Below are 14,046 nucleotides of genomic sequence, written 5' to 3'. Positions count from 1 at the left end.
TACAAACAAACTGTCAAACTATATCAACAGAGGTAACACAAATTATTCTTATTTTCATATCAATAAACAGCACAATTGGCACAATTTTTATTTAGGACCAAGCAGACATCATAAAAGGTCTTTTAATAAAAATACTGTATTGATATGATCACATATTCATGAGCAGAAGCATTAGCAAAAATAAATGTCCAAGTGAAACCATTTTCATTTATGACCGACTAGGCATCATAAGAAGTCTTTTGGTAAAACCACCCATGTCAAAATGACTTTCTATTCTGGAGGAGTAGTGACAACAAGTTTTTCAAGATGGCTGTCTGGACATCTGTACTGGACATCTAGACCATCACCATTTTCATTTAGGACTAACAAAACAATAATAAGTCTTGCAGTCAACCTGCCATTTTGATATGTCCATCCAATCAGAAAGAGTAGCAATAACAAGATTTTTGGATGGCCAATGTGGCAGCCATATTGGAAGTCTGAGTGAAACCATTTTTATTTAGGCCCAATTATACATCATAAGAAGTCTTCTGGTGAAAAACCAATGTCAATATGACTTTCTGTTCAGGAGGAGAAGCAGTAATACGATTTTCAAGATGGCAGCTGTGGTGGCAAGATTGGATTTCAGATTGGCACTATTTTCATTTTGAACCAACAAGACATCATACAAGTCTTTTTACAAAACACACATGTTCATATGATCATCCATTCAGGAAGAGTAGTGATAACAAGATTTTCAAGATGGCTGCTGTAGTGGCCATATTGGGTGTCTGTGTGGCACCTTTTCATTTAGGACCAACTAGACAACATAAGAAGTTTGTGAGTGAAAACCTATTGCTGATGTGACCATCCATCCATTCCAGAGAGGCAGTGATATGATTTTTTAAATGGTTGCAGTTGTGGATGTCTGGGCAGCATTATTTTCATTCAGGACTAACAAGACCTTGGGACGAATGTGCATGCACAGTTTCATGATAATCCCCCTCCAAGTAGTCTAGTCTATCAAACATAAAAAAAAACAACGATGTCAAAATACAGACAATGGATGACAGGCCATCTCATAAGCTCTTCCTGTCCATGAGCAGAGTTTTAAAGCAAATCACAGAAAACTGTAGGAGGAATTGATGACAAAAACTAGGATTCCAAAATGGCGATGTCAATAGAAGAAAAAAAAAGGCTAAGTTCAAATTATGGAACTGTGATTTTAGAAAAACCCAAACATTCACCTCCCTCATAATGCATCATACACATCTCCTTTAAATCTGCAACAAGTTAAAACTGAACTAAGTTTCAAGGCAATTCATTTAATACTGTAGCAGAGCTGAAGAAAAGAAAATGGAACCCTCAGATACAATATAAAGACAGACAGACCAATAAACAAATGCAATTCAGTGTAGTCTCTGCCATTATTTTCACCACAGGCATAACAAAAAAAGCTAAATGCTGCAAGAAATTGTTAAGTCAAGCAAAGTAAATGCTCATTTTAAATCACGTAATTGGCTGATCATAAATAATGATGATACAATGGCTTGAATGAGTTATGAATCTATTACTTGTTACTGACTTTCTGAAACAATTATAAACTAATCTAACAGCAAGTACATGTAATTTAGATGTAAGCAAAAGATTTCAAGAAATGCTATGGTTTGTTGTCATATTCATGTAAATATAGAAAAACTTCCTTAAAATGAACACTGCTAAGAAAAAAAAGTTTTGCCATTTTATAAAGGTGCCCACAATACAGGTTTGATTATCATCTGAGTGGCTTTATTGAAACCAAAAATATGTAGCTGATCTGCAGAAGCCAGGATTCAGAGGGGCCAGTTTCTTGTTGATGAATAGTTTGGACAAGGAACTTACCCTAGAATAAAAGTTATATGCGCAAAACCCATATTTCTTTGAGTCACAATGGCTGTGATCTTTGAACCCAAACCATCAGGTCTTTGACTTACCTAAAATGCAAGCCATCCAAAAACTTTGGTTATGGTAGGTGGTCTTGAACTAAATTATTATGCAAACACTATTTTCTCTTCTTCCAGTCAGTGGGCTTGACATTTTGGGTATTCATCCCCCAAAATCAATAGCTTTCTTTCTTATCCAAAGTGTATCAACAATCTTTGGTGAAGATACATGGTGAGAGCTACACAAAGGAACTATTTTTTAATTTTTCAGCCACAATGACATTGATTGCTTTACCCTAAACTCCTAATGCAAGCCATCCACAAAGTTCAGTCTGTGTCTGTGATGTAACACTAAACTTATTATGCAAAAAATATATTTTTCTTCTTTCAGTGAGTGACCTTAACCTTTGAGTCCAAAACTGACAGCTTCTTCCTCACCCCAAATGCAAGCCACACAAAGTCTGGCCCATGCCTCTCATGCAGAACTAATGTTATTGTGCTGAAACTATTCTTTTTTAAGTCACAATTACCTTGACCTTGAACCCTGACGTCAGTAGGATTCTTTCTTAATGGCAGAGGTAGATGGTGAAGAACTGGAGTTATTGTGCAGAAATAAAATGAGCAGACAGACAAACAGTTGACGTCATAACATAACAAACTACCTCTTATGATGGACGCATAAAATGACATGTTTTCCTGCATGTATGGAAATTTCTCCAGGATTCCCCTCTCTACCCCCTCCCTCGAGGCACACGGTGAAATCAGAAACTTTTACCATTTTTCAGCCTCAATAACGCCAAAATCAATAGGCCTCCACTTTACCCCAAGCCATCCAAAAGGTTTAGCCATATCTGTGACTTATACCAAAGCTACTGTGCTAAAACCATTTTCCTTTTCGAAGTCACAGTGACCTAGTCATTAAAATCCATAAATTTCTTCCTTATTCCAAATGTAAGCTATTTACAAAGTTTGAAACAACAGATGGTGGAGAACTTGCATTATTGTGCAGAAACCAAATGAGAAAAACATACTGATGGAAAAACAGACAGGTCAGCATCATCACATGACACTGTGCCTTATGGTGGGTGAATAAAAAATTTAATGACTGACATGTTTTGCTACATGAAGAGTAATTTCTCCAGGATTTTCATGTAGAGGGAGAATTTACCATCTGGCATTTTCATAAGGGTGATTTTCAATTTTTATTGTTTTAGTTGGGAGTAGTTTTTATGGAAGAACAGTATTTATGAATAGACACCCTTATATTTAAACCACTGTACATGTGATAATTAACTCTTATGGAATAAAGATAAAACCTGCAATTCTTTTTCTTCATTACGGGCAAAGTGTGTTATCATAATGTCTTCATTATTGGCAACGTTTTACATAAAGTCTTCATTACTGGCATAGTGAGTTTACATAGTTGTCATTATTGGCATTATATTTACTTAATGTTGTCATTATTGGCATTGTATTTACTTAATGTTTTCATTATTGGCATTGTATTTACTTAATGTTTTCATTATTGGCATCATACATTTACATAAAGTCTTCATTACTGGCATAGTGAGTTTACATAGTTGTCATTATTGGCATTGTATTTACTTAATGTTGTCATTATTGGCATTGTATTTACTTAATGTTTTCATTATTGGCATCATACATTTACATAAAGTCTTCATTACTGGCATAGTGAGTTTACATAGTTGTCATTATTGGCATTGTATTTACTTAATGTTTTCATTATTGGCATTGTATTTACTTAATGTTTTCATTATTGGCATTGTATTTACTTAATGTTTTCATTATTGGCATCATATATTTACATAAAGACTTCATTACTGGCATAATGTGTTTTGACAATGTCTTCATTATTGACACAGTGTGTTTACATAATGTCTTGATTATTGGCATAGTTTGTTTACATAACATCTTCATTACTGGCATAGTGTATTTTGACAATGTCTTCATTATTGGCACAGTGTGTTTACATAATGTCTTGATTATTGGCATAGTTTGTTTACATAATTTTTATTATTGGCATAGTGTGTTTACATAAAGTCTTCATTATTGGCACAGTGTGTTTACATGTCTTGATTACTGGCATAGTTTGTTTACATAATTTTTATTATTGGCATAGTGTGTTTACATAACATCTTCATTACTGGCATAGTGTATTTTGACAATGTCTTCAGTATTGGCACAGTGTGTTTACATAATGTCTTGATTATTGGCATAGTTTGCTTACATAATCTTTATTATTGGCATAGTGTGTTCACATAATGTCCTCATTATTGGCATCATGCCTATAGAATAATGTCACTGTGTTATATGCATTTGAACTGCATGTAATGATAAAGACATTACCACTGAATACAAAAACTACCTTGTCTGCTATTACACTTACCAAGTACATTTGGCAAAATGCATTCAATAACTAGATAATCATTAAAAGCATCTCATTACTAAGATGCAATAAATCACTTAGCAAGCATTTGATTATGTCAGCTGATCTACAACAATGAAATTATCAGTTTTAGCTGGTAATATTTTTGAACATTACAAGTTTCTTTATGTTCATGGCTAATCCACTGTGCTTCCTCTTTTTTAATGGGTATTCATTCAATTTAGAGTGGATCTGCACAATCATCTGTCATGGAGAAATCACTGTATGTATAAAGAACATAAACTGATAAAATAAAATTACTGTGAAGACTACAGCTGACAGCAATCTAATGAAACTCTTACCCAAGAGGGAGACAAAAATTGACAGCAATCCACTCAATTCATACACAAGAGACCATAACTGACAAAACTCTTGTGAAAATCTTACCCAAGATTGAGAGTCAAATTGACAGCAACCTACTGGAATTCTCACCAAAGAGGCAATCTAATGAAACTCTTACCCAAGCGAGGGACTACAATTGACATCAATCTGCTGACATTCTTACCAAAGAGGGAGACAAATGACAGCAATTTGGTGAAAATCTTACACAAGAGGGACACTGAAATTGACAGCAATCTACTGGAATTCTTACCCAAGAGGAAATCTTACCCAAGAGGGAAACAAGAATTGACAGCAATCTGCTGAAACTCTTATCCAAAAGGAAGACAACAATTGACAGCAATCTACTGAAACTCTTACCCAAAAGGAAGACTACAATTGACAGCAGTCTACTGAAACTCTTCAATGAAAGGGAGGCTACAACTGATAGAAATACTAAAACTCTTACCTGAGAGAAGTTCTGGGGATCTCTTTTATTTGTACAGTCTATGTATGCTTGGATAATTCCTGAAGAAAAAAAAGCAAATTTCAGAGAAACAGTTTCTCGACTGCATTTTGACCTCCAGATAGACATGTCTGTGAGGCTATAATGGTTGAGACATGTCTGTGAGGCTATAATGGTTGAGACATGTCTGTGAGGCTATAATGGTTGAGACATGTCTGTGAGGCTATAATGGTTGAGAATAAGTAGTCTAAAATATGTTATTAAAATCCTGCATGTGTACCTCTTCAGAGAGAATAACTATAGTATTCACACACTTTCCCGTTTGTTTGTACCCCCCCTACCAATTTAAAAAACACATGGCATCAAGGATATTAAAAAAATGCACAAACCTTAGTAATTGCATTCATTAAATTATAATTTCTAACCTGTCACCATGGGGTCCCAAACACTGTCAATGTGTTGACATTTTGAATCAAATGAGAGTATAATAAGCAATATGGTTGCCATATTTGAATGAGCAGTTCTATGTTTTCAAGCAACAGATGTGATGTAGATCATTGTCTTTAATAATCTCAATAATTCTGTACATTTTGGAGTTACATCTCTTTCAATGCATGTATGCACGAGTTTCTCCTTTTTAATTGTTCATTTTGTTTTAGAAATATTAAAACTAGACACTGCAAATATTTGATGGAGATGACACAGTTTTGCTGAAATAGGCCACACTAGAAACCATAAAAGCACAGTGAGCAGTCTGTCTACTCATTTACACTGAGAGCTTCCATTTATTTCGAAATGCAAATAAGATGAGGTGTTCAGGAACTCATGGTGGCAATCAGGTACAAATTATAAACTGATGAATGAAATGACTAAGTTTGTGCATTTTTTATATCCTTGATGCTTTTTGTTTTTAAAATAGTAGGGGCATACAAACAAATGGGAAAATGTGCAAATACTAGTCTAAAATATGCTATTAAAACCCTGTATGTGTACATGTTTAGAGAGAATAACTAATCTAAAATATGCTATTAAAAACCCGTACATGTACATATTTAGAGAGAATATGTTGTCTAAAATATGCTATTAAAACTCTGTATGTGTAAATGTTTAGAGAGTATAACTTGTCTAAAATATGCTATTAAAACCCTGTAAGTGTAAATGTTTATAGAGAATAACTTGTCTAAAATATGCTATTAAAAACCCGTACATGTTCAAAGAATAACTAACTTAAAATATACTATTAAAACCCTGTATGTGTACATGTTTAGAGTGTGTGTGTGTGTGTGTGTGAGTTTGATTTTTAACATAGCTTTAACAACTTTTCAGTCATATCACTACGATGTCTGCAGTGTGAAAGTTTTTAGTGATGTCTAGCATTGGGGCATCATGCCGCAGATGTGTAGCATGATGTCCCACCCAGTCACATTATCCTGATACCAGGCCGACCAGTCCTAACATTAACCTCTTAATGCTGAGTGCCATGCAAGGCAGCTGTTAATACCAATTTTGTAAGTCTTTGGTATGACTCGGCCGTGGGACTGAACACACAACCTCACGCATCTGAGATGGATGCTCTAACCACACAAGTTTAGAGAGAATAACTTGTTTTGTAGTTGTATCAAACTTATACATCAGTATATATGGAAGTGATAATTTACTTACAGGCATTATGACAGTTGTTGTGGTTTTAACACAAATTTTCAGCCTATGAATGGCTCTACATCATGGCCATTTTAACTGGTGGATAAAGAACCTGGGAAAACCCAGGGAAGATCCACCAACTCATGGGAAGCTATGGGCACGCTTTCTCACATATCCAAATTAACCAAGCCCAAGACTCAAACCTAAGAAGGCAGAGGTGATACGGCAGTGATCACTAAAGGTGAGTGCTTTAGATCAATTGGCTGACCAGGGCACCCCCATTAGAAAAGCATACATTAATATTCTGAAGAAAAACAATTATATGATAAAATCATCTTAACATTACAATGACTAACCCATTAGTTTCCTCTGTGCTTATTCATAAAAAAGGGAAGAATTTAAGGCCATGTTTAAATTCTTTCAGCCAATTAAATCATAACAAAAAACATGCTATGCACATCAGATGTCAATTTACTAAACTGAACATTCACTATAGTTTTCAATGAAAAAGCCTTTCTTAAAACAATGCCCCTTTTATTACCAGTGATAAAATGAAAATAACAAATAAGTAAAATTACACTGCAGTTTATTTTTAAAATCTTAGGGTACAGCCATTTAAGTTAAATGTTATGTCGTATCAAATGGATGGTGTCAAATGGATGATGACAACATTATGATGGCTAATTTGGCTTTTGCAACATCTGCTGTTAGTGAAGGTTGGTTTTTAATTACAATATGAGTGCTATATTTAGCTATACCATGCAGAGGAAATGGGAGCTAAGTATATTTCACAAGGATACAATGAGACTACAGACACAGGCTGGATAAGCCAGAAATCCAGCCTGTGACCCTTGGATTAGAGTCGAATACTCAACCAATTGCACTACTGCAGTTCCTGAATGGCTGTTCAAAGGAAATATTTCAGTAAACCACAGTACCTAAAGCTTTCTGTTTGGCATAATTCCTACCTTTAGCTACTCTGCCATCACCTTGACTCATCACATAGGATTTTGGATCATAACAGAAATCGCCCACAGCCTGGAACAAATTAGAAAAAAAATCAAAATTTAAGCAATCTTGCAACATATACTATACTCCATCACTATAATGCCCTTCATTATAACATGATTTTTGTTATTTGTCAAGTAGGGTCATGGATCCACTTTCATTAGGTGTTAGTAATAGTACTCAACTTTCCTTTGACCTTGACATCAAGACCAAGATCTGCAACAAGGTTTGGTTAAAAGTTTCTACATTTCCTAATTACTTTACTGATTCTGTTCACACTGCAATGTAATACTCATAAAGGCGAGTCAGCAAAGTCCATCACTGAATAGTCAAAACAAAGTTTGATTAAGTTTTGATGTAATAGGGTAAAAGAATGAGAAGATTTATTTAACAAGCAAATAACTAAAAATAACAAAACTTCACTAAATTGTGACTAGAGGTCACTGTGACCTACCCATGTAGTGTATGCTACCCTGTTTTCTGTTTTTTGTTTATTGTAACCCATGCTATACCTATGAAAACCACCATATACTTGTTACATCAGACTTAATCTATAAAGATGGGGGTCCAAATAATAATTCTTATGAAAGGCAATTTATTTTTTATATGGCAGTTTTAAATCTGATCAGACAGGTGTATTGCCAAAGTGCTTGGCTGAGATCATGGGTCCCAAAAGTGTTACATATATGTCAAAAATTGAATATATGTACACAACATATTTTATGTACTGATTGCATACCTTTTAGCTTATATTTAATGAATATTTACAAAAATGACCTCAGAGATTCATATTTTGACTTAAATATGAACAGAAAAACAACACAGTGAAAACATTATGCATATAACTTGGTGTCCTCTTTTTGCACAAATTACAAGTGGATATAGGCACAAAAATGCACAATAATACAGAATATCTCATTTTTCAGCATCTTTAACTGAAACTTTCAGTGAAACTTGACATAAAGGAGTAGCTTGATATATAACAAACATTTATAATTGGACACCGTTATCTGCGGAACATACACAATATTAAATTTTTCCTACTTAAAAGTTCTGAAAATAATTTATATTTAATCTGATCTGTGCTATTTGCCAGTATTCAGTGGTCAGGTATAAACGTGTGAAAAATCAATATGATATGTTATTTAACTATATTTTGTTTAAAACCTACATTTGTTACAAAGATAACTTGGACACCAAATCCCAACTAAGATGGCAAATAATCAAATAAATTAAAATAAAACATTACTGTGATGTTGAAAAATCCGTTACTTCATAAAAAATTGTAAATAGAAGCAAAATAAATAAATGGGCGATGAGAAAATATGTATTCATGTCAAAAGGCTCTGCACATAACATGAGATAACATAGAGATCATGTATCTTCATGTCTTAATTAGCGTTACCAAAAATGATAGTCCAGAAGATCATGTCAAAGCAGCATAGTTCTTGCTGCACATGGACAAATTTGTATGCATCAAGTACAAGTACTAAAGCCATTACTAAATCCTAAGTTAAAAGCAGCTCTTATAATGGTATGATGGTCAAGAAATGCAGCACAAACAACACTGCCATTTTTACAGATTCAAACAAGCCTACATAAATCTACAGTGAAGTGAAAAAACATCCCTTCTTCAGAAAACCAATTCTAAAATTAAAATTACTACAATCAATGGTCTAATTTAACTATGTTACCTTTGATTCTGATGAAACTTCTGCTACCAGAACAAAATTGGCACTTGGAATTCTAAAGCTGTTATATGTGGAACCACGTTTCTTGATCAGAGGGCTGTAGTCACATATGGTTCCACGTATAACAACTTTAAAACTCCACGGACACAAACAATGGGCTAGTACTTGTAGTCAAATATCTGTGCATGTTTAAATGATGTAAGGTATTGTCATGTGCCCCAGTGGTGATGTTTAGAGAACTATTTGAGCACTACAAAAAAAGGTCCCCAGGCGAACGGATGGATTCTGCATATAATGTTGCTGACATGAAATTCAGTACACTGAAATTATGACTCGTAGTTTCAAGATATGAACTTTAATTACTGGCTGTATATATGCAATAAAAATGTTTTATTATCTGTGGGCTATTATTTTCTTCCCGGTGTCTTTGTTGTAATTATACAGGAGAATAAAAAGTACACGGTTTGGTGGACATGAGTTATTTGCGTGACCAAATACTTCTGGGTTTATATGATATTGATTATATGTTATTTTGTCTTTAATAAGTTCATAATGATGAATTTGTTGCTCTTAACTTTGCTAAAATTACATAGAGCTGCTTCAAGGAAAGTGATGATGATAATCTAACAAAATAGCCATATAAAAATAGTCAAGGTCACATGGCATTAGGTTTTGGCTGAAGGCATTCATCTGCTTATTTTTCTTAAATCAGTGAATAGATTCTATTCATACTTTAGATAAAAAACTATGCAACATAGAAAACTAATACTGAGACAAACTCACCTGTCCCTTTGACCTTGGTGTCTATGTAAGATTTGCATTGAGATTTAGATAAAGGGTTTCATTGGCTTCAATACTGCAAACAACTGAGTCACCATGTGGAGGAAGGAAATATTACTGCAATACGCTACATATTAAGCTTGCATCTCTAACAATAATTTAGGAAAATTACACACAAATCTATTACACACAAATCTATTTCAGATTTAAAGTACATTGATAACCCAGTGACAACTGATTTAAAATCTTGTATGGCAGACAAAACTGGGAGATATATTTATGTATGTGATGTTAATTAAACAGCTCTTGACAGTACTATCTTCTGATAACAGTTTGAAAATTTATAATGCCCTCTTATAATCACATATTGTTTTTACATTTAAATAGTGTGAATACCATAGTTTCCTTATGCATATTTTTACCACAAAAAATTTAGGGGCAAGTGGCATTTGAAGAATCATTTGACCATGTACAACCAGAGTAATATGAATGGTACATTATACACCCACCCCATGTTTAATAGCCCTCCATACAGAAGAATTATATTTTTGCTCAGAAACCATTTTACCCATCAAAGTGACCTTTACCCACTGCCCTTTAATCCTAAAAATTGACAGACTTCTTCCTTACCCTAAATGAAAACCATCTACAAAGTCTGGACCAGGTCTGTGATGTTGATGTTGTTGTTGTTGTTCTAGGGTTTAATGCCATTTTTCAGCACAAGATAGGCTCTACATGGTGGCCAGTATAACTGGTGGAGGAAGAACCCTGGAAAAACCAGGGAAGAACCACCAACCCATGGCAGGCTTTCCCATGTACCCATGCTAGCCGAGCCTGTTACTGGGCAGAAAATATTTTTCTTTTTCAGTCGGTGACTCTGACCTTTAACCTTCTGACCTCCAAATTAAACAGTCTTCTTCTATACACCAGGTAAGGCCATCCACAAAGTCTGTCTGAGGTATGTCACATACAACTTCTGTTACTGTGCTGTGCAGAAACCATTTTGAAAATAAGAATTCAGTCAGCGACAATGACCTATTCACGAAGTTTGGTAACTGATAATGGTGGAGAACTTGTGAAAAAAAATCATTTTCCTTGTTCAGTCACAGTAACCTTGACCTTTATATCCCAAATAAAACGAGTTCTTCCTTAGACCAAGTGCAAGCCATCAACAAAGTTACAAAGTTTTGTAACTGTAGATGGTGGACAAATAAAGTTATTATGCAGAAATCAACTGGTAATAGTCTGATATGCAGATAAATCGAAAATGTAATATTCTGTGGGTGTATATACATATCTAGCCCTAAAGAGTTTATATGTACAATCTCAAAAAAAGTAACAGTCCCTTGGACACAACCAACTGAACCTATCAGTTAATATCTTCAAAAGCACTGAGACTAAAAAAATCTATGTTGGGGTTTAGACTGAAACAAGGAAATCCCAGTCAAGGGGTTATATTGTCTCCCATGAGGCTATGTCAAGTGGGGAGACAAAAAATGTAACACGTGACAGATTTCCTTGTCTTGGTACAAACACCGACATACATTGTTTTTCTCACTGAATATTTTCCAACTCAATTAAAATAACCCTGCACTCTTGTAATTTATTTAGCTGATTCAAAACACGGTATTCATCAGGTACTAATATCGCTTTTCACTCAATATAAAGGTCATTAGGTACTCTTTATAAAAATGTGAACAATTAGCTTTAGTAGAATCTTGCTATATTTGCCATTCTTAGGAAGAAAAAAAAAGTTAAAATTGTTCTGTGTTGGAAGCATTGTGCAATGAACGTCTCAAGCCATCTGCTTTTGTTTTCCAAATACTGCATATTAAGATGAATATGTTAATGAGGGCAATGGGGTGACCTGTTGACCCTAAGTACACAAGTTCTATGCATAAGAAAATAAAAACATAAAGTGACTTGACATTATTACTATACTATCATATTTAATCAATGGATGTCATATGAAACTGATAATAAATGATTAAAAAATAATTAAAATATTTTATATGGTTAAGTTTTAATTTTCATCAGTTCTAATTTGGAAAACGTATGGTAGGCAATGGTATGATACTGTGTAGCACAATTTTCTGTCATAGAAATATGGCAAGTGCTGCTATCACTAGTGCAATGATATGCTAAATGGAAATATTTTTGGTGGAATAGCATGTTGACTGATGAATGAACCACTCTGGCCGGTAAGTGCAGTACTTTTCATTTGTGACTGCATTATTATAATTTGATTCAAATGGGGTGGATTGTGGATGATCAACAAAGTTAGAAGAAACCAGTTTGACAAAACACAGTTCTGGTTTTTGCCCGCTTTGCAGTAGCACTTGAGTTTGGTTTTGTGTGGCCAGTGATGTGTATTGCCATTGTGTCTGGAGTTCTTTCAAATTGCTGTGTGTGTGTGCATGTACATGCATGCATGCATATGTGTGTGTGAAAATGTTTTGTATGTTCTTATCAGAGCTGGAGAGCCCTTAAATTGCTTATGAGTGAATTTCTTTTTCTTACATATCTGTTGTTGTTGTATTTCATAACAACTCTGTCAGAAACAGCAGAAGACATCAAGGATTTCTTTTTAATGGTAGTTCCTAGTATGAAGATCCATGACTGAGACAACAGGTCAGAGATAACCAGACTGAGATAGGAAAAGTAAGGTTAGCAAAACAGGTAGATTTCTCTGTGGGTGAGAAATTGAACTAATGACCAGCCAGTCTCCAGTCTCAATGACACGCACATTTACTCAAGGTATAAGGTCTTGAAATAAACTGAATGCAGTAACCAAAGGTCTTGAAATAAACTGAATGCAGTAACCAAAGGTCATGAAATAAACTGAATGCAGTAACCAAAGGTCTTGAAATAAACTGAATGCAGTAACCAAAGGTCTTGAAATAAACTGAATGCAGTAACCAAAGGTCTTGAAATAAACTGAATGCAGTAACCGTTATTTTCTTAGATTTACCATGATCTTAATTTTCAGACCCTAAAATCTAAATTTTCTTTCTTTCTTGCACTCAGTGCAAGCTGTCAACAAAGTCTGGTCAAGGAACTTGCTCCTGGACAAACATTATTGTGTAAAATCCATTTATTCATGGTAAAAGTTTATACTTAAGCCAAGCTTCTTCTTGATCTAAGATTTGTACTGAGTCCCAAGATAAAGTACGGTCTGGGAAAATACTACAGATGCTCCATGATGCCATATATCTAGGATAGTCTGTTAACACTGCTCACTATTCCCTCCAGTGATATTAAAAGTCAGTAAAGAATAGATCAGTCTGCTGATTAAGTCCTTAATGCAAAGACGAAATCTTCAGATTAGCCTCCATATTTATTGTGCATGTGATTTAAAAGTTAAAACATTATCAAATATAAATAATACTACAGTCAAGTTTTCACCAAAATTTATGGAAGGCTAATATAAACAAAGATCATTCTAATATATAATAACTTACCACAGAACCTCCAAGGTATACACCGGCTGCAGCCCATACCAGTAACAAGGACACAAAGCCGAACACAATAGCCCTGAAATGAACACAAAAGGTATCACTTACTATGAATATGACCAAAGGAATTGTATGGTGAGAACAAGTTCAAGATGTAGAGCTATATTAGATTGGGCGGGAGGAAGTGAATAAACAGAATAAACAATTACCATTAACAAGTCTCATATCAATAACAAGTGTGGAGGAGGAAACTGGAAAACATTACAAACATGATAAATAGTTGAAAGGAAAAAGATTGTAGGGGTATATAAATCAATGACATTCTTGGGAATGGGGTCAC

General features: G+C 34.4%; 1 protein-coding gene across 1 annotated transcript in view; it reads right to left on the bottom strand.

The window, feature by feature from the left end:
- Window positions 1–14,046, bottom strand: part of LOC149802814 (protein tweety homolog 1-B-like) — a 119,941-nt gene that overhangs the window by 55,345 nt on the left and 50,550 nt on the right. The window contains exons 6-8 of the mRNA XM_089952253.1: window positions 13,713–13,785; window positions 7,741–7,810; window positions 5,135–5,193 (exon numbers count right to left, since the gene is read on the bottom strand). Coding sequence (XP_089808379.1) covers window positions 5,135–5,193; window positions 7,741–7,810; window positions 13,713–13,785 — 202 coding nt within the window. The remainder of the gene's footprint in view (window positions 1–5,134; window positions 5,194–7,740; window positions 7,811–13,712; window positions 13,786–14,046) is intronic.

This window comes from Sinohyriopsis cumingii, chromosome 3 (assembly GCF_028554795.1).
Source record: "Sinohyriopsis cumingii isolate HCF-2022 chromosome 3, ASM2855479v2, whole genome shotgun sequence".
NCBI lineage: Eukaryota > Metazoa > Mollusca > Bivalvia > Unionida > Unionidae > Sinohyriopsis > Sinohyriopsis cumingii.
The sequence above is the reverse complement of the archived record's forward strand: the minus strand, read 5'-3'. Positions and strand labels throughout refer to the sequence as shown.